At 44.6% G+C, this 22633-nt stretch overlaps 1 protein-coding gene across 1 annotated transcript in view; it reads left to right on the top strand.

The window, feature by feature from the left end:
* Window positions 1–11115, top strand: part of gria2a (glutamate receptor, ionotropic, AMPA 2a) — an 84666-nt gene extending 73551 nt beyond the window's left edge. Inside the window, exon 16 of the mRNA XM_060915865.1 lies at window positions 10951–11115. Coding sequence (XP_060771848.1) covers window positions 10951–11115 — 165 coding nt within the window. The remainder of the gene's footprint in view (window positions 1–10950) is intronic.
* Window positions 11116–22633: the final 11518 nt, after the last annotated feature.

Raw genomic sequence — 22633 nt, 5'->3', positions numbered from 1 at the left:
CGCTACAGCTCCCCGCCGACCACAGCTGGCCTACGCGGACCTCCGCCGGGCCATCCTCCAGCGCGTGGGGCGCACTGCAGAACAGCAGTGCCAGCGCTTCCGCGCGCTGCGCTTGGAGGAAGTCGGCCGGCCGTTCGCGTTTGGCCAGCAGCTCCGGGACGCCTGCTGGCGGTGGCTGAGGGCCAACAACCGCGACGCCGAAGGAATGCTCGACCAGGTAGCGCTGGAACAGTTCGTTGCTCGCGTGCCAGCAGGAACTGCGGAGTGGGTCCGGTGCCACCGCCCGGCGTCGCTGGATTAAGCAGTCGAGCTGGCGGAGGACCATTTGGCGGCTGTCCCGGCGGCAGGACAGCAGATGGCATCTTCTCTTCTCTCCTCTTCTCTCTCTCTCTCTCTCTCTCTCTCTCTCTCCCCCTCCTCCTGTGTCCCGTCCTCGCCCCATTCCCCCACCGCGGAGGCGGGGGCCGGCACCACCCCAGCTGGCCCGCCGCACCCGCGGTGCCCTCCCGTTTCTCCCTTCTGTGTCTGTCTCTCCCCCACCTCAGGTGAGTGAGCCCCAGATCACCGGTGCGGGAAAGCCCGGGCCGGTTTGCCGGCGCTGCGGGGAGCCGGGCCACCTTCAACAGCAGTGCACAGCAATGGAAGTGGGCGTGGTGGTTCGGATCCCCGACGCGCCAGAGGCCGCCCTCAATCGGGCCGGAGCGTATCGCATACCGGTGAGTATCCAAGGGGCTACATATCAGGCGTTGGTGGATTCTGGTTGTAATCAGACCTCAATTCGCCAAAGCCTGGTTCAAAACGAGGCATTGGGGGGAGCACGAGGGGTGAAGGTGTTATGTGTGCACGGGGATGTTCACCGCTACCCTTTGGTGTCGGTCCATATTATTTTCAGAGGGGAAAAATTTATAGTGAAGGCGGCGGTTAATCCTCGCCTTACCCACTCTTTAATTTTGGGGACTGATTGGCCGGGATTTCGGGGTTTAATGACGCGCCTAGTAGAGAGTGGGTCCTGCCAGTTGACAGGGGGAGGTCCCGGTGTCGCTTTGGCGGGAGCAGCTGTCACAGAGCCGTCTACGTCATCTCCGCGTCAGAGTGAGGAGCCGCCGGCTCCTCCTCTCTCTATTGGGGAATCCCTCGTGGATTTCCCATTAGAGCAGTCGTGAGACGAGACTCTGCGGCATGCGTTTGACTAAGTGAGAGTAATCGATGGTCAAACGCTCCAGCCGAACGCCACCCCGTCCTTCCCCTACTTCGTGATTATGAAGGATAGATTATACCAAGTGACGCAGGACACTCAAACTAAAGAGCGAGTCACGCAGCTTTTAATTCCCAAGAGCCGCCGGGAATTGGTATTCCAGGCGGCTCACTTTAATCCCATGGCTGGACACTTGGGGCAGGATAAAACACTAGCCCGAATAATGGCCCGATTCTATTGGCCGGGGATTCGCGGCGATGTCCGTAGGTGGTGTACAGCATGCCGCGAATGCCAGTTAGTAAACCCAGCGGCCATTCCAAAAGCGCCTTTGCGCCCTCTACCGTTAATCGAGACCCCGTTCGAAAGAATTGGGATGGATCTCGTCGGGCCATTAGATCGGTATGCACGAGGGTACCGCTTTATATTAGTTCTGGTGGACTATGCAATGCGATACCCGGAAGCAGTGCCTCTGCGCAATATCTCAGCACGCAGTATTGCAGAGGCGCTCTTCCGCGTCATCTCCCAAGTTGGAATCCCGAAAGAGATTCTGACTGATCAAGGCACTACGTTTATGTCACGGACACTGCGCGAACTGTATGGGTTATTGGGGATTAAGCCGATCCGCACCAGCGTGTATCACCCACAAATGGACGGTTTAGTAGAACGGTTCAACTGCACCCTCAAAAATATTATTAAAAAATTTGTAAGTGAGGACACACGTAATTGGGATAAGTGGCTCGAACCCTTGCTGTTCTCAGTGCGAGAGGTCCCCCAAGCCTCCATGGGGTTTTCACCGTTCGAATTATTATATGGGCGTAAGCCACGCGGCATCCTAGATGTGTTGTGGGAAAATTGGGAGGAGGGACCTTCACAAAGCAAAAACGAAATTCAGTACGTTATGGACCTGCGCGCAAAACTCCACACACTCACCCACCTAACTCAGGAGAATTTGCGGCAGGCCCAGGAACGGCAAGCCCGCCTGTACAACAAGGGTACGCGCCTTAGAGAGTTCACTCCGGGAGATAAAGTACTCGTACTGCTGCCCACGTCGAGCTCCAAATTGATCGCCAAGTGGCAAGGACCCTTTGAGGTCACATGGCGAGTCGGGGATGTCGACTATGAGGTGAGGCAAACGGACAGGGGTGGGGCGCTACAGATTTACCACCTCAATCTGCTTAAACTCTGGAACAAGGAGGTCCCCGTGGCGTTGGTGTCGGTGGTTCCGAAGAAGGCGGAGCTGGGGCCGGAGGTTCAAAAAGGGACATTGGCATCATGTACCTCTCCGGTCCCCTGTGGAGACCACCTCTCCCCGACCCAACTCACGGAGGTCACCCAGTTGCAGACCGAGTTTTCGGATGTGTTCTCGCCCCTGCCCGGTCGCACTAACCTCATCGAGCACCACATCGAGACGCCCCCGGGGTGGTAGTGCGTAGCTGCCCTTACAGGCTACCCGAACACACAAAAAAAGGTGGTTCGGGAAGAACTTCAGACCATGCTCGAAATGGGCATCGTCGAGGAGTCCCACAGTGACTGGAGCAGCCCGGTGGTCTTGGTACCCAAGGCCCGCTGACTGATCTCACTAAAAAGGGGGCACCAGATCCGGTCCAGTGGATGGAGCAATGCCAGCGGGCTTTTTCAGAGGTAAAGGCTGCACTGTGTGGGGGGCCACTTCTACACTCCCCTGACTTTTCTCTCCCCTTTATGTTGCAGACCGATGAGTCGGACAGAGGGCTGGGGGCAGTTTTGTCCCAGGAGGTGGAGGGGGAGGACCGCCCCGTCCTGTATATCAGCAGGAAGCTGTCGGTGCGTGAGGGGCGCTACAGCACCATAGAGAAAGAGTGTCTGGCCATCAAGTGGGCGGTCCTCGCCCTCCAATACTACCTGCTGGGGCGCCCTTTCACCCTCTGTTCGGACCACGCGCCCCTCCAGTGGCTCCACCGCATGAAAGATGCCAACGCGCGGATCACCCATTGGTATCTGGCACTCCAACCCTTTAATTTCAAGGTGGTCCACAGGCCGGGGGCGCAGATGGTCGTGGCGGACTTCCTCTCCCGCCAAGGGGGGGGGGGGGAGTCGGCTGCAGGCCGGACAGCCGCCCGGCCTGAGTCGGGCGGTGGGGGTATGTGGCAGCGGGGGCGTGGTCAAGCGCCGGTCTGTGACAGGAGGGCGGAGTCAGGGAAGGTGAGTGGCAGAATCACTACACCTGAGAGCAATTGACCTGTGTTTGTGTGTCTTCCCAGTGACCGCGCCCTATATAGAGAGCAGAGAGCAGAGGACTCTTGGCTGAACAGACACCCGTCGTGTGTGTGTGTCTGTGAGTGAATGTTATGCTGAAAAGTGTGACAATAAATACTAAATTGGAACTTGATCTCTGTCCTGCCGTCCTCTGTGCTCCACCCACCTGCTCCGAACTGCCACAGTAGTATACGGGCATACAAATAAAGTTATACGGATTCTTTAAAAAAACTTCAATATTTATTTAGAGCTATAATCAATTCCCACGATGATAAAACAGCGCATAACATTTACAAACGTACTGTACACCACAGAAAGCACAGACAGCCAGTAAAGAGTCTTATGAAATCGTGTGTTATCTTGTGGTAGCGAGACTTCGTTCCACTTTTGATCATGCGCACACCGCATTGCAAGAATCCCGCCAACCGGGAAGTAACATTTTGTTTGAAAAGCGTATTTCCACATGAGCGACTTTCACTAGCGACTGAAAAGATTCTGAATGGGCATTCCGGCAAGATCAACACAGACACTTGCTGTGACATGCAGCCTAGTGAGGTATTGGTGCAGACTGCTAAAAAAGCTGTCATGGAGTACAATTCAGAACATTAGAGTGACACTTTGTGTTTTTGTCAAACATTGGAGCTTTGTATTCATTCTGAAGGTTTATTGTTATTAATATTGAATAAAAAGTAACTTGGATATATCATTGTTAATTATCATTCAAATTTTAGGTAAATTATTTTAATTTGCATCTTATAAGGATTTTATAAGGGAAATACGGATTTTGGAGGTTGGTTATACAGGTTTGATTGACCAAAGGTTGACATGTATGTAAAAGACACCTGTCCACAACCTCAAACAGTCACACTCCAAACTCCACTATGGCCAAGACCAAAGAGCTGTCAAAGGACACCAGAAACAAAATTGTAGACCTGCACCAGGCTGGGAAGACTGAAACTGCAATAGGTAAGCAGCTTGGTGTGAAGAAATCAACTGTGGGAGCAATTATTAGAAAATGGAAGACATGCAAGACCACTGATAATCTCCCTCGATCTGGGGCTCCACGCAAGATCTCACCCCGTGGGGTCAAAATGATCACAAGAACGGTGAGCAAAAATCCCAGAACCACACGGGGGGACCTAATGAATGACCTGCAGAGAGCTGGGACCAAAGTAACAAAGACTACCATCAGAAACACACTACGCCGCCAGGGACTCAAATCCTGCAGTGCCAGACGTGTCCCCCTGCTTAAGCCAGTACATGTCCAGGCCCGTCTAAAGTTTGCTAGAGAGCATTTGGATGATCCAGAAGAGGATTGGGAGAATGTCATATGGTCAGATGAAACCAAAATAGAACTTTTTGGTAAAAACTCGACTTGTCGTGTTTGGAGGAGAAAGAATGCTGAGTTGCATCCAAAGAACACCATACCTACTGTGAAGCATGGGGGTGGAAACATCATGCTTTGGGGCTGTTTTTCTGCAAAGGGACCAGGACAACTGATCCGTGTAAAGGAAAGAATGAATGGGGCCATGTATCATGAGATTTTGAGTGAAAACCTCCTTCCATCAGCAAGGGCATTGAAGATGAAATGTGGCTGGGTCTTTCAGCATGACAATGATCCCAAACACACCGCCCGGGTAATGAAGGAGTGGCTTCGTAAGAAGCATTTCAAGGCCCTGGAGTGGCCTAGCCAGTCTCCAGGTCTCAACCCCATAGAAAATCTTTGGAGGGAGTTGAAAGTCCGTGTTGCCCAGCGACAGCCCCAAAACATCACTGCTCTAGAGGAGATCTGCATGGAGGAATGGGGCAAAATACCAGCAACAGTGTGTGAAAACCTTGTGAAGACTTACAGAAAACGTTTGACCTCTGTCATTGCCAACAAAGGGTATATAACAAAGTATTGAGAAGAACTTTTGTTATTGACCAAATACTTATTTTCCACCATAATTTGCAAATAAATTCTTTAAAAATCAGACACTGTGATTTTCTGGATTTTTTTTTCTCATTTTGTCTCTCATAGTTGAGGTATACCTACCGGTATGATGAAAACTACAGGCCTCTCTCATCTTTTTAAGTGGGAGAACTTGCACAATTGGTGACTGACTAAATACTTTTTTGCCCCACTGTGTATATATATATATATATATATATATATATATATATATATATATATATAAAGGGACATAAAATAAACAGTCAAGGGCACTTGAGGTATACAGGTAAACATGAAATAACAGTATAAACAATAAACTAATGGCTATTAAGGTGAGGTAGTGCAGAATAGTGCAAATGAGCGAGGTAAAGTGAAATGTAAAGCTGTAGGGTTCATTAGCGCGGCAGTGAAGTGACCTACAGCTGTTGTAGGGTTCATTAGCAAGGCAGTGAAGTGACCTACAGCTGCTTTAGGGTTCATTAGTGCGGCAGTGAAGTGACCTACAGCCGCTGTAGGGTTCATTAGCATGGCAGTGAAGTGACCTACAGCTGCTTTAGGGTTCATTAGTGCGGCAGTGAAGTGACCTACAGCCACTGTAGGGTTCATTAGCATGGTAGTGAAGTGACCTACAGCCACTGTAGGGTTCATTAGCATGGCAGTGAAGTGACCTACGGCCGCTGTAGGGTTCATTAGTGTGGCAGTGAAGTGATCTACGGCCGCTGTAGGGTTCATTAGCATGGCAGTGAAGTGACCTACAGCTGGTGTAGGGTTCATTAGTGCAGCAGTGAAGTGACCTACAGCCGCTGTAGAGTTCATTAGTGCAGCAGTGAAGTGACCTACAGCCGCTGTAGGGTTCATTAGTGCAGCAGTGAAGTGACCTACAGCCACTGTAGGGTTCATTAGCATGGCTGTGAAGTGACCTACAGCCACTGTAGGGTTCATTAGCATAGCAGTGAAGTGACCTACAGCCGCTATAGGGTTCATTAGTGCAGCAGTGAAGTGACCTACAGCCACTGTAGGGTTCATTAGCGCGGCAGTGAAGTGACCTACAGCCGCTGTAGGGTTCCTTAGTGCGGCAGTGAAGTGACCTACAGCCGCTGTAGGGTTCATTAGTGCGGCAGTGAAGTGACCTACAGCCACTGTAGGGTTCATTAGCATGGCAGTGAAATGACCTACAGCCACTGTAGGGTTCATTAGCATGGCAGTGAAGTGACCTACAGCTGCTGTAGGGTTCATTAGCATGGCAGTGAAGTGACCTACAGCTGGTGTAGGGTTCATTAGTGCAGCAATGAAGTGACCTACAGCCGCTGTAGAGTTCATTAGTGCAGCAGTGAAGTGACCTACAGCCGCTGTAGGGTTCATTAGTGCAGCAGTGAAGTGACCTACAGCCACTGTAGGGTTCATTAGCATGGCTGTGAAGTGACCTGCAGCCACTGTAGGGTTCATTAGCATGGCAGTGAAGTGACCTACAGCCGCTAAAGGGTTCATTAGTGCAGCAGTGAAGTGACCTACAGCCACTGTAGGGTTCATTAGCGCGGCAGTGAAGTGACCTACAGCCGCTGTAGGGTTCCTTAGTGCGGCAGTGAAGTGACCTACAGCCGCTGTAGGGTTCATTAGTGCGGCAGTGAAGTGACCTACAGCCACTGTAGGGTTCATTAGCATGGCAGTGAAATGACCTACAGCCACTGTAGGATTCATTAGCGCAGCAGTGAAGTGACCTACAGCTGCTGTAGGGTTCATTAGCATGGCAGTGAAGTGACCTACAGCCGCTGTAGGGTTCATTAGTGCAGCAGTGAAGTGACCTACAGCCACTGTAGGGTTCATTAGCGCGGCAGTGAAGTGACCTACAGCCGCTGTAGGGTTCCTTAGTGCGGCAGTGAAGTGACCTACAGCCACTGTAGGGTTCATTAGCATGGCAGTGAAGTGACCTACAGCTGGTGTAGGGTTCATTAGTGCAGCAGTAAAGTGATCTACAGCTGGTGTATGGTTCATTAGCGCGGCAGTGAAGTGACTTACAGCCAGTATAGGATTCATTACTGGGGCAGTGAAGTGACCTACAGCTGGTATAGGGTTCATTAGCATGGCAGTGAAATCACCTACAGCTGCTGTAGTGTTCATCACCGCAGCAATGAATTCACCTTCCAGCCGATGTGGCATTCATCAGTAGCACAAGCTAAGATTTCTGTCCCAAGACTCTTCTTCCATGCACACTCGCCACAGCATTTTTCATTCAGACTTAAGTATTAATTTCCCAATGTAATTTACTTAGTTACTTTTAAAATCAACATTGACAACTACACACAATGGAGTGACCTGGCAGCCAAAATTCTCTCAGTGTCTTCTGTAACAAAGCAAACCTCATATCCATGTTTGTACAATCTGTCACAGTCACTTGCTAGCACGGAAGTTTTACATCTCCGGTGTGTCTCTTTTCCAGTTTTTTGATGTCCGTTGGTATGTTTTTCTCTTGTAAATATGCGTGAAGAATATATAATGAAGTTTTGGTAGCCTTTCAGGTGTTCAGCGTGTCTTCGGTTTCAGTTTTTAGTTTATTTATTTCGTGCTTAATTATAGCATTGCTAATCCTAGCAGTAGCACTGGATTAGCCTCGTGTTCTCTCTTTCCCGGCAGACAAAGAAATGATTCTGGGCATGTGTAGCAGAAAAGTTTTTTCATTTAATATTCGCATGAGCTCTTATGTGTGACGTTGAATTGTTTTGACAATGTGCTATATTGTAACAACATTGCATGCTCATTCTCCATTGAGGAGAGTGGCGTAATACATGTAGGACAAGTGATATGATAAAAATATTGCATGCTATCAATAAACCCACTAGAAAGTAATACAGTAGAATACATATATGTTATTTACCAGCTGGGAGGTCCATATCGTGAAATACCGTGACCGAGGTCTTGAAAGTACTGAGCGAGGCCCTCTGGGCCGAGATCAGTATTCAGGGCCGAGGTCACAGTATTTCACCATACGGACCAACCTTAAGCTGGTAAATAATATATTTATTTTTTTCTTTACCAAATTCTAACAGAAAACGAGAGCGCCTGAAAGGGAAAACCGAGCCGAGCCGCCATTTTGAATCCTCATTCACAGCTGTAATGCAAATTGCTTTCTCCTCGGTATACAAGTGCACTTCCATGGCAGGAAAAACTACATTTTGCCACCTATGTAGTCCCCTATTTATACAAAATTGAGTCATTCAGGATTCAGCCATGTTTTTGCTCGGCGTTAGCAAGTTACAGGTTTTTAGCTTTCTCCCGAAATGAATGTTTTCTTTTATTTTGTCTTCCTCAGGGTAGTAAAACTTGCTTTCGCTGTGAACTCTGTCGTTATCTCTATCCATGCTGTAAAATTAATGCTATTTTGAATCCTCATTCATGGCTGTAATGCAAATTGCTTCCTCCTCGGTATACAAGTGCACTTCCATGGCAGGAAAAAAAACTACATTTTGCCGCTTATGTAGTCCCCTGTTTATACAAATATAAGTCATTCAGGATTCAGCCATGTTTTTGCTTGGTGTTAGCAAATTACAGGTTTTTAGCTTTCTCCTGAAATGTTTTCTTTTATTTCTTCTTCCTCAGGGTCGTAAAACTTGCTTTCGCTGTGAAGACTGTTGTTATCGCTATCCATGCTGTAAAATTAATGCTATTCTCCTGAGAAATGCTGGCAAAAATTTATAAGATTTTTGATCTCATCTCATTATCTCTAGCCGCTTTATCCTTCTACAGGGTCGCAGGCAAGCTGGAGCCTATCCCAGCTGACTACGGGCGAAAGGCGGGGTACACCCTGGACAAGTCGCCAGGTCATCACAGGGCTGACACATAGACACAGACAACCATTCACACTCACATTCACACCTACGGTCAATTTAGAGTCACCAGTTAACCTAACCTGCATGTCTTTGGACTGTGGGGGAAACCGGAGCACCCGGAGGAAACCCACGCGGACACGGGGAGAACATGCAAACTCCACACAGAAAGGCCCTCGCCGGCCACGGGGCTCGAACCCAGGACCTTCTTGCTGTGAGGCGACAGCGCTAACCACTACACCACCGTGCCGCCCAAGATTTTTGATAATCTTATAAATAAATCTCATAAAAAAAGATAAATGTTGACAAAAAATGCTACTATGTTTGTAGTTGTTGTGAACAAGCAAGTCGCCAGAGGTCCATAACCGGGGTCCGTAACGGGTCCATACCATAGGATACGGACCCGCTCACCAGCCAATCAGAGCGCAGGATTTGGACCGTGAAAAAAATAAATGTCTTTATTCCATGGAAGAAGTGGCCCGTATGTATAATAATTACAATTATACAATGGATAGATGGTGCTGAGTGTGAATAGAAGGAAAAATGTCTGGATTTGAATTAAATGATGGATTCCCTTAAATGTCAATGGATAAATCAATGAATAAATAGATGAGTGGATGGATATGATGGTATGTTATGCATGCATTCATGTATATATGTATGTATGGATGGGTAGATTGGTGGATGTATATTATTGTAGGTACGTCTGAGTAGATTGGTGGATGGATGGATGGATGGATGGATGGATGGATGGATTTTAGAATGGCTGAATGAACTGGATGGATATGATAAATGGAGTTGAGAGTGAATATATGGGAGGATGGTTGGATTTGAAAGTGAACAGATAGATGGATGAATTGATAACTGGTTTGATTAGTAGATAGAAGAATGGATGGTTGGATAAATGAATGGTGGATGAGAAATGGAAATAATTATATTGATGAATGGATGGATATGACTGGATAGATGAATGAATGGATGAAGCATTGAATATGAACAAATGGCATTGAATGGACAAAGAAATATGATAGGTGGATTTAATTATGAGATATGATGTATGAATGAATCCGAAAATGAATGAAAGGATAGAAGGATGGATGGATTTGAGAGTGAATGGTTGGTTGGATGGGCGGATGATGATTCTAAGTGAATGATGGGTGGGTGGGTGATCAGGAACAGAATGATAGTAAGTGACTAGCTGAAATAAGATGGCAATTAAGAACAGATTTGTGGATGGATGAAAGGATAATAATGATGAGACACTGAATGAATGGGAAGATGATTAGAGAGGTGAAATCAGTAGTGTACAGTGTCCTTAGTGTTACAGACTGCCACCTTGGCTTGGCATAGAGATATAAATATCTAGATGTGCCATCCTGCCTCGAGACAAACCCATTAGCTGTCAATCATTCTCCACCCCATCTGGTACACACATCTCTATACTGCAATATCTCACATGGGATGAACGATATGAAACTGATGGCTGCTGTTATGTTTCTCTTTTTCTCTCTCTTTCTTTGTGTGTGTGGCCTGTGTGTCTTGCACCTTTTATATACTTCCTTGTTGCTTTAATGGTCCGATTTCTTTGTCCTTGCTTTGCTCTTTTAATTTAATCCTGCCCCTTTTTGTGCTTGGTTATACATGTTTTTTTTTTTTATTTCTGAGCATGCATATTCCTTTTTGGACATGCTTGCGTGTGTGTGTGTGTGTGTGTGTGTGTGTGTGTGTGTGTGTGTGTGTGTGTGTGTGTGTGTGTGTGTGTTTAGATGACGTTCACCGAGGCCATGCGCACTAAGGCCAGGCTGTCTATAACAGGCAGTATTGGGGAGAACGGGAGAGTGCTGACTCCGGATTTCTCTAAAGCCGTGCACGCTGTGCCCTACATGAGACCAGGCATAGCAATGCCTCTTAACGTGAGCGAGCTGTCCTGAGTGCCTTACACACACACACACACACACATGTTCAGATATACTGTACTTTTACTCACATCCTCAAACCATACATAAACATTCATTTGAATTGCAACTAATTACTTATATTCACACAGATATGCTCCACATTTACATATACCATATTTTCTGGATTACACAATATCATTTTGCCTTCTGTTTTGACATTAGTCCAATCAAATCCACCCTTTATTGTGATTATAAACAAGAGATATAATTCCTAGGCTCGACTTGATTTCAAAAAGAGTTGATTCTCTGATTCAGTGCAGTTTGATTCCACACTGAGCAATGCCTTTGGTTATTAAAGTTCAAACACAGACAATGGAATGGCAAGTTCAACATCAATATTGGTGAAATGTGTATCATAATGTAACTTCGCATAAAACAACATGACCAATATTTCAGCGTCTTCAAGCTAGTTGACAGTAAACACTCAGGTACAGGTATAACCCTCAATATCCAGTTAATTAGCTCTCCAAAATTAATTGCTAACTAGAGTGGCAGTTGTTCTTCATCCTTGGTCAAAAGAAATCAAGACAACAGGTTATGTATCTGGAATATTTGCATGAGTAAAGATGTGCAGCCTGAAAAATTGAGTGGATCAATTCCGCTGATTTCCAGCAAAGAAACTTCTGGAACTGAATTAGGGGGAAAAAAAAAACTTTTAAGGTTTTGAATTTTTTTCACAAAAGTTGTTTTCTTTTTACTTTACATCATTACCTGTAAAAGAAAAGAGAAGCTATTCTGCAAGATTAACAATGGATAATGAGAACTCTTATACGCCTTGATGCCTGGTCAGTTGATAAATGACTCAACATGATGGCTTAATCTAGCTATCTTGATATTTATCTTGATTACTCAGCTGGAAATCCATAAGGTAGTTTGCATTAAAAGTGTGATCTGTAGAGCAAATATCAGAAGTTGTCCGTTTGTTAGAGTGTTTACGGTAGCTGTGCTAGTTCAGTAGTTACGGTAATTTGGTGCTTCTTCTTTTGGTAATTTGGACATACAATTAGAAATTATGATTTGTAGAATGCTTTAGTGTTAAACACGGCTATTCCGATCTATTTTCCAACCTGACAGAGGGATTAAGATCAAGAAACAGAACTACAGCAACACTAACCAGACAAAAACTAAACTACACAATACCAGTAGGTGTTGTAGATTCAGTACAAACATTATGTAGAATAAAAATGGCTTTAACGTTAATTCAGCAGTGAAGCAGTGTATATCGATTTTTGTCTGGATCATATGGTATATACAGTATATATATTTACTTCCATGCACATCCTATCGATACGTCTATAAATCTATATCACAAGCACTTACAAACAGATACACACACACACACACACACACACACACACGAGACACTTGTACATACACATCATAGAAAAATGTACAGATGCAAAATGAGAAGTTTGGTTTACACATGCATGATGTCCTACACACATGATCAGAGCACATTTATTTGTGCTCACGCTCTCTTTTACTCAATTTCTATTCACACATTTCACAACAAACCCATTTTTCACTTCTCAAATTCCAAGAAACGCAAGCACACTTGAATCATCTGCATCCAATGTGACTTTCTTTTGCTTGATTCTAACATGAAATATCAAAAAGGGAGAAAAAAAAGTTTTTTTTAAATTGTTTTTCAAGAAAAAAAAATAGAAATCAAGGCAACTAGCCTGCATCCACATTGTAAAATAACATGATAAAAATTGTTTCAAATGTTTCAAAGCCAAACAAGTTCATTTAATGTAGGTGCAGTGTTTGAGCAAAATCTTTTGTCATACGAATAATATATATTGACCATGTAAATAGCTATACTTTTGTCCTTTTGATGTTAAAATGGCTGACTGGGGAAAAAAAATTTTAGTTGCAATTTCTTTGAAAAAAAAATTGTTGAGTTGTTGAAATGTGATGTTAATTTGTCTTTTACAAAGTTTGTTAATGTTATTTTTGTTTGTTTTTGAGATCGTTCTGTTGGAACAAGGCAAGTGTAGTTTTATATTTCTGTCATGTAAGTTATAAGTAATAATAATGATAATAATAAAAAAGCCTAACATGCAAACTTTCACTTTTGCAGGGCGAGTGATAACATGAATCGGACCTGTGTATCATCGTATTAATATTGTAAGCTTAATTATAATACTCTGGTAGAATTTTTAAGCTCGTAGGAGCTTTAAACTTCCAAACCTCTTCTGAGGGATTATGACTGGTTATGCGGGATAACCAAAATGAATTGCAAGCAGCAAGGATTTATCGCACCTTGAGTCATTTCAATAAGCGGGAGTCAGAAAACTGTGCATTTTTTATGTAATAATACTCAAAAATATCGAACATTATGCTATTTTGATGTTACTTGACTTAAGAAAATCTGTTAAACATAGAGGTGTACTAGAGAAATGTTAGTGGTCAGGGCTACAGTTTGGTTCTGAATAATACAAGATTGCACACGCATAACGCTCAGTGTGAGGTATGATTATATGAGTCATGTTAATAGTGTTATATATAGTGTTTTATATACTTTGTTGAAGCAGTCTAAAAACTAATTCAGAATTCCATATTACAACCAAACTCAATATGTGGAATCAAAACCTGGAAGTAAATATAAACTAGGAGGCGGTCTACCAGGCGCTAATTAAAAATGGAATTTCTATTTAGTTAGTTTCTAATTTAGTAGAAAACAGCAGCAAAAGTATGAAACATAGATCTATATCATCTCCTGACGTTAAGGCGAAGTAGCTAGCAGAGATTATTCATACCGAGCTAGCTGGCTACTTCTAATTTAAATAAGAAGTTAATTAGGAAGATAAATGTTAACCATACGCACACATACACTCACCGGCCACTTTAATAGGAACTTGTTCTTGATTCTAAGATTCCTGTTCTTGGCTGCAGGAGTGGAACCCAATGTGTTCTTCTGCTGTTGCATGCTGAGATGCTTTTCTGCTCACCACGGTTGTAAAGAGTTGCTTTGAGTTGCTGTATCCTTCCTGGCAGTTTGACCCAACCTGGCCATTTTCCTCCGACCTCTCTTATCAACAAGGCGTTTGTTTCCACCCACAGAACTGTTGCTCACTCGATGTTTTTTGTTTTTGCCACCATTCTGCGTAAACTCTAGAGACTGTTGTGTGTGAAAACCCCAGGAGATCAGCAGTTTCTGAAATACTCAAACCAGTCCATCTGGCACCAGCACTCATACCACAGTGAAAGTCACACTTTGAGATCACAATTTTCCCTGTTCTGATGTTTGAAGTGAACATTAACTGAAGCTCTTGATTTGTATCTGTATGATTTTATGCACTGTGCTGCTGTCAAGGGATCGGCTGATTAGAGAACTGCATCAAACAGCAGGTGGATGTATGGGTGTTCCTGATAAAGTGGCCGGTGAGTGTGTGTATACACACACACACACACACACATATATATATATATATATATATATATATATATATATATATATATATATATATATATATGAGAGAGAGTATAAGAGTATAATAAGCTAGTAACAGCTTGCTAGCTAACAGTAGTAGAAGTGAAAAGCTGTGAGGTAACAGGATAACTGAGAGCATACTGACTTCATCTCTCCATATCTTACCAGAAAAGGAAACAAGCTGACATTTTCCTTGGTTTATAAATAATGGCATAACACACCAGGGACTTGTTAGCATGCCATCCAGGTCGCGGCACCAAGTTGTTCGAAATTCAGCAAAGATAAGCCAGTAGACAGGAGAATGGCTTGAACTTAAGATTTTCAGGGATTAGTGGTGCACTTGGAATATCTTCAGTATAAGTTAAAACTTTTACACTATTGGAGAGAAATATGAATGAACAAAAGATTTCAGTAAACAGTCATCAAGTTAAACACAAATGTTCCTTGACCCTGGAGTTTGCGTTCGATGTTAGTTTTAATTACAGTATAATTTTAGCTCCTGTGATGATCTGGCGACTCGTCCAGAGTGTACCCCGCCTCTCGCCTATAGTCAGCTGGGATAGGCTCCAGCTTGCCCGCGACCCTGCACAGGATAAGCGGTTACAGATAATGGATGGATGGATGGATGGATGGATCATTTTAGCTGATTAGAGTATTTTCATTGTAACTTATCAATATACGGTATCTGAGCTACATGTTGACCTTCTCCATTGTTTTGTTCTGATCAACCTGAAAAACCACCACCACCACCACCACCACCAACAACAACAACAACAACAAAAACTTAACAGTTTAATACGAGCTAGCTAAAAAGTTATAACAATGCATCAAGAACTGACTCCTGCCCATGTTTTTAACTCCTGGAGCAATAAACCTTGCCTATTATTTCCATTCATTCCCTGATGTAACTATTCACAGTCCTTTCTGCCTTTGGACAAAGTTTGACTAAGTCTGATCTATTTCCAATTGCCAAATAGTGCTTTGTGCCAAAATACTCCTGGCAGGTTTATACAGTGTTTGCGTGGTAGAGCAAAAGGACTTAAATAAAACACAATATTTCTCTTTTGTAGATCTCATTTAAATTCCTTCTTTTAAACATATTGTACATTCAATTATGTGCACTACTATATGCAGTCCTAACTGTGAAACGCATGAGAACCTTTTTTTTTGTTACTTTTCGTTTTTGAAAGCAATGATGACATTGATGGTGGCAATGATAATGCAAATGAATTTAGACAAGTAGAACGTCTGTAGAGAAATGAGAAACCTGAGAAATACGAGACGGAGAATATCGCTACAGGAAATATATGATTATTGATATCAAACCTCTATGCTGAGCACCCTTTTTCTATGCCATGCTGTGTAACTGCAATTCCATTAGTTTTCTATGTATATTGTATTGTATATAAAAGCAGATCTATAACTCTGATCTCTAATCGTATGAACAAACACACCCACATGATGAGCAGAGGTTCACGCTGAGTTTGAGAAATGTTTTTGTAAATAACTTCTTCGATGGCAATCCACAAATGTAACACACACACACACACACACACACACACACACACACACACACACACACACATATGGACTTGGATCATCAGTAGATTTTAATTTGAAGAGTCTCAGTGAAGAAGAAAATGGAGTAGATTTTTCTAAATGGAATGTGAACCGACTGCTTTATTTTTTTGGACTTTTGGAATAAACAGAGGCTAAGAAACTGCCGGTTGTTGTTCTCTTTCTTCTTCACACAAATAATGAGGGTGTGGTGGAGGGGTGGTCAGAGAGAGAGAGAGAGAGAGAGAGAGACTGCCAGCTGAGGGCCTTTAAACACTCATTCACATTCACAACATATGCACACATTTTCAATATGACTGACACAGGCCACACCTCCTTCACTGGATCTGACACACACATAGGCCACACCTCCTTCACTGGGTCTGACACACACAGAGGCCACACCTCCTTCACTGGGACTGACAGACACAGAGGCTACACCTCCTTCATTGAAACTGACTGAGACAGAGGCCACACCTCCTTCACTGGAACTAACAGACACAGAGGCCACACCTCCTTCACTGGGACTGACACACACACAGAGGCCACACCTGCTTCACTGGGACTTACAGACACAGAGGCCACACCTTCTTCATTGAAACTGACTGAGACAGAGGCCACACCTCCTTCACTGGAACTAACAGACACAGAGGCCACACCTCTTTCACTGGATCTGACACACACATAGGCCACACCTCCTTCACTGGAACTGACAGACACAGAGGCTACACCTCCTTCATTGAAACTGACTGAGACAGAGGCCACACCTCCTTCACTGGAACGAACAGACACAGAGGCCACACCTCCTTCACTGGAACTAACAGACACAGAGGCCACACCTCCTTCACTGGAACTAACAGACACAGAGGCAACACCTCCTTCACTGGGACTGACACACACAGAGGCCACACCTGCTTCACTGGGACTTACAGACACAGAGGCCACACCTCCTTCACTGGATCTGACACATGCAGAGGCCACACCTCCTTCACCGGATCTGACACACACATAGGCCACACCTCCTTCACTGGATCTGACACACACAGAGGCCACACCTGCTTCACTGGGACTTACAGACACAGAGGCCACACCTTCTTCATTGAAACTGACTGAGACAGAGGCCACACCTCCTTCACTGGAACTAACAGACACAGAGGCCACACCTCCTTCACTGGAACTAACATACACAGAGGCCACACCTCCTTCACTGGGACTGACACAGAGGCCACACCTCCTTCACTGGGACTTACATACAAATATGCCACACCTCCTTCATTGAAACTGACTGAGACAGAGGCCACACTTCCTTAACTGGAACTAACAGACACAGAGGCTACACCTCCTTCACTGGGACTTACAGACACAGAGGCCACACCTTCTTCATTGAAACTGACTGAGACAGAGGCCACACCTCCTTCACTGGAACTAACAGACACAGAGGCTACACCTCCTTCACTGGGACTTACAGACACAGAGGCCACACCTTCTTCATTGAAACTGACTGAGACAGAGGCCACACTTCCTTAACTGGAACTAACAGACACAGAGGGTACACCTCCTTCACTGTGACTTACAGACACAGAGGCCACACCTTCTTCATTGAAACTGACTGAGACAGAGGCCACACCTCCTTCACTGGAACTAACAGACACAGAGGCCACACCTCCTTCACTGGAACTAACATACACAGAGGCCACACCTCCTTCATTGGGACTTACAGACACAGAGGCCACACCTTCTTCACTGGGACTTACAGACACAGAGGCCACACCTTCTTCATTGAAACTGACTGAGACAGAGGCCACACCTCCTTCACTGGAACTAACAGGCACAGAGGCCACACCTCCTTCACTGGAACTAACATACACAGAGGCCACACCTCCTTCACTGGGACTTACAGACACAGAGGCCACACCTTCTTCATTGAAACTGACTGAGACAGAGGCCACACCTCCTTCACTGGAACTAACAGACACAGAGGCCACACCTCCTTCAGTGAAACTGACTGAGACAGAGGCCACACCTCCTTCATTGAAACTGACTGAGACAGAGGCCACACTTCCTTAACTGGAACTAACAGACACAGAGGCTACACCTCCTTCACTGGGACTTACAGACACAGAGGCCACACCTTCTTCATTGAAACTGACTGAGACAGAGGCCACACCTCCTTCACTGGAACTAACAGACACAGAGGCCACACCTCCTTCACTGGGACTGACACACACAGAGGCCACACCTCCTTCAGTGAAACTGACTGAGACAGAGGCCACACCTCCCTCACTGGAACTAACAGACACAGAGCCCACACCTTCATTGAAACTGACACACACAGAGGTCACATCTTCACTGGGACTGACAGACACAGAGACCACACCTCCTTCACTGGAACTAACAGACACAGAGGCCACACCTCCTTCAGTGAAACTGACTGAGACAGAGGCCACACCTCCTTCACTGGAACTAACAGACACAGAGGCCACACCTCCTTCAGTGAAACTGACTGAGACAGAGGCCACACCTCCTTCAGTGAAACTGACTGAGACAGAGGCCACACCTCCTTCACTGGAACTAACAGACACAGAGGCCACACCTTCACTGGAACTAACATACACAGAGGCCACACCTCCTTCACTGGGACTTACAGACGCAGAGGCCACACCTCCTTCAGTGGGACTTACAGACACAGAGGCCACACCTCTTTCACTGGGACTTACAGACACAGAGGCCACACCTCCTTCACTGGGACTTACAGACACAGAGGCCACACCTCCTTCCCTGGGACTTACAAACACAGAGGTTACACCTCCTTCACTGGAACTGACTGAGACAGAGACCACACCTCCTTCACTGGAACTGACACACACAGAGCACTTAATGGTTTATTTATATTCGTTCAGTCATGGGAGCAGAGATAAACGCTTCACAGGTACACCTCTATTCCTGACTCTTAATGTGTCTGATTTTATATAAGCAGCTGCATTTGCATACTGGCTCATCTCTCAGTAATCACTGCCATGGAGTAGTAGCTGCGATCCAAACAGCTAAATCAGAGCCACGCAAATTCTCACATTTGATAAAACAAACTCTTGCTCTTTTCCACTCATTTCACATGTGCTATCCTCATGGAAACTGGATTAGTCTTTTTTTACTTGAAGCCCTTGAGTGATTTCACACATTTCCTCGTAAAATAGCAGACGTGTCTCTGTAGGGTGCCTCGTAAAGACACATAGCTACTCTCCTGTACACACACACACACACACACAAACACACATCCCTAATGTTCAGCTTGTGTGTGTTTAAGTAAAATGGAGCCCAAAATTCCTGTGACGTCGTTCAAGTGATTTGATATTTTTCACTGAGTGAAGCCACTGGGCAAACAGACTGGAGTAACAGCTGCCACTCAGCAGACCACGTTCCTCATGCTGTGCTCACTTCCTCATTAGCATAACCAGCTAATCAGATTGGTATCTACCTAGCTCGCCAATCAGACCAAGTGTCTCACTTTTTAAAATGCTTAAATGGAAAAACAAGAAAGAAAATGTTCAGTTTTCCTCAAATTGTTTTTTAAGTTCCTTTTGCTTTGCCCTGGCGCTACCAGGCAAGCAAGGGAGACTAATAATCATAATTAATCATCACACACTATACACGCTTACCTCAAACTGTCGAATTTTTCAGCATCATGTGTTTCAAAGATAACAAAGAGCTAAAAATGGTAGCAACGGCCATTTCGAAGCTAACACATTTTGCCAGCATGCCATTCCAGCATCGTTTTGAACATAGAATTGGATGCAAGAATAATAGCCCGGCGGCTACAATTATCGACAGTCCATAATTATCACCACCTTTTCAGATTTAACAATAATAAACAATTTTACAAAGGTGAGTTTCAGTTACAACAGTTATTATTGGTTAATTCATGAACCGGAAGACCCGCCTCGCCCTTTGATCTTGTCGTCTGATGACACAGCTCATTACCTGAGATGGATTTTTTTTAGCGCGATCAGCAATTTGAGGAAAACCCGGACGTTATCATCGCAGGTAAGCATGGTGGAAAGATCATGGACATGTTTTTACTGATCAAATTCACCAATATTTCATGATCTCCTTGTCAAAATATACTTTGTTTCTTACTTTTTCATTTGACAGACGCTATTTTGTATCTAAATAAGCGTTTGAGAATCACGTGAGGTGTCGATAATAGTAATTACTTTCACCGGTGTCCACCATTATTGACACCCTGTGGAATTAAGTGACATTTAGAACTGTTATGTATTCTTTGTGTAACATTTTTGAAGTAGATTAAGTATTTTATTAAAAAAAGTGCTGTGATTTATAATAATTTTTTCTGATTCATAACAGAATGGAATGTTTATAGAGTATATGGAATCCGAATGCAATAAATAGAATTAGAGCAGAATTAAATTCCAAGCATATAAAAAATTACATGCTTGAAATATTCAGAATTTTCTATTCCATTCAGTATAATATAGGGTGGCACGGTGGTGTAGTGGTTCGAGCCCCATGGCCGGCGAGGGCCTTTCTGTGTGGAGTTTGCATGTTCTCCCCGTGTCCGCGTGGGTTTCCTCCGGGTGCTCCGGTTTCCCCCACAGTCCAAAGACATGCAGGTTAGGTTAACTGGTGACTCTAAATTGACCGTAGGTGTGAATGTGAGTGTGAATGGTTGTGTGTGTCTATAGGCCCGGTCCCACTGCACTTACGGATGCAAAGAGGATGTAAAACGTAAAAAAAATATTTGCCATCCGTTGGAAAACGCTATGCATCCGTTGTGTACTCATTGCGTACGTGCTTCATACGCTCTATCCATCGAGCATCCGTCCACTGTGATTTCATCCGCGCAAAAAGTTTTGAGCTGCACAAAACTTTTAGAACGGATGAACTTTCCGCCGTGTACGATGTAAATCCGCGACATATACGAGCAACAAACGTTCTATGTCCGTCATCATCCGTTAAACGTCTGCTGTATCCTCTCTGCATCCTCTGGGCATCCTCGCAACTCACATCCGCTGCAGCTGAAAACGGAAAGAGGGAGGAAAGATAAGGTACATGAAACGTCTATTCATCGTTAGTAGCACGAAAATAGAAAGGATGTAAGCGTATGCATCTCGTATATAAAGTATTCAAAACGGACAAAGTGTTTATATCTGGGATGTATCTCGTATATTTAGGATGTCTGGAGTATGTCTAGAGTATGTAGAAGGACACCTAGCGGACAATCGATATTTTGTATAAAAAGGGGGAGAAAATCATCTAGTAGTAGAGATGTATCGATGTAGCCGCCAGCACGTCTTTCCGCTTTATGCTGACGGCGTGCGTGCTGCATCCCTTTATATCCGCGGAGCAGACGCAATTCATACCCCCCGCATGCGCAGTGAACGGTCTGCATCCGATATACATCCGCGCAACATCCCCTTTGTTTCCGTTAGGCATACGTGATGCATCCCCTTCATCCGCTATGCATCCGCTCTTTCTGCTATGCGTCCGCTTCTCAGTTATCACCAGTAACCCCTTCGGAGCTGTCATCCACTTCCATCCGCTTTCATCCGCTAGGCTTCCTATGAACATGCGTTTAACATCCCCGCTATATACTACCCACGTCCGTTCTTTTCCGTTCTGTTTTCGCAAATTTTCGCCAATTTTGTCCATTTCTGGAGCGGATGAAAACGGATAGAGCCACCCCCGAAATTTTGCTCGTCCACTGTGTCCTTTTTGCATATGTTTTGTGTCCATCGGCCAGTGGGACCGGGCCTTATGTGTCAACCGTGTGATGACCTGGCGACTTGTCCAGGGTGTACCCCGCCTTTCACCCGTAGTCAGCTGGGATAGGCTCCAGCTTGCCTGCGAGCCTGTAGAACAGGATAAAGTGGCCAGAGATAATGAGATGAGATGAGATGTCGATAATTGTGGAACGGTGTCAATAACTGTGGACAAAGGTGCCGATAATTGTGGAACAGTGTCACATGATCTGATACACTAAATAATCAGGAATCAACTCTTTTTTTCCAGTGGAAATCTGAGTAATTATTCATGCACAATTTATGTGTTTAAAGTCCAAGGGCCAAAAGATCGCTGAAGTGTTGATAATTGTAGTGGCCGCTCTATTCAGAAAATATAATTTTAATATGATTTACATATATACATTTTACTTTGCTTGATTCTTCAACTGTTTATGGCCCAGGATTTTTTTTTTTAATTCAGGTTGCTAGCTGTTTATCCACAAGGGCTTAATGAGCTCGTGAGGTGAATCAGGTGAGTTTGTGACTGCTCAAAATAAGAGTATGTTATCTTGTACCTCAGCTAACACTAACTAGCTTACACATCGAAAGCTGAATTTTAATTTTCCCAGGCGAATTTGCACCCAGTATTAATACCAGTCACCCCACTGACACTTTACCCAGATAGCTAGCAATTTTAGCTAGCTCGAATGAAGTGTATGTGATTTAAAACGATACAGCAAACCTTTTGATAAAGAGATGG

This window comes from Neoarius graeffei, chromosome 3, assembly GCF_027579695.1.
Source record: "Neoarius graeffei isolate fNeoGra1 chromosome 3, fNeoGra1.pri, whole genome shotgun sequence".
In the NCBI taxonomy this organism is placed as follows: Eukaryota; Metazoa; Chordata; class Actinopteri; order Siluriformes; family Ariidae; genus Neoarius; species Neoarius graeffei.
The sequence above is the reverse complement of the archived record's forward strand: the minus strand, read 5'-3'. Positions and strand labels throughout refer to the sequence as shown.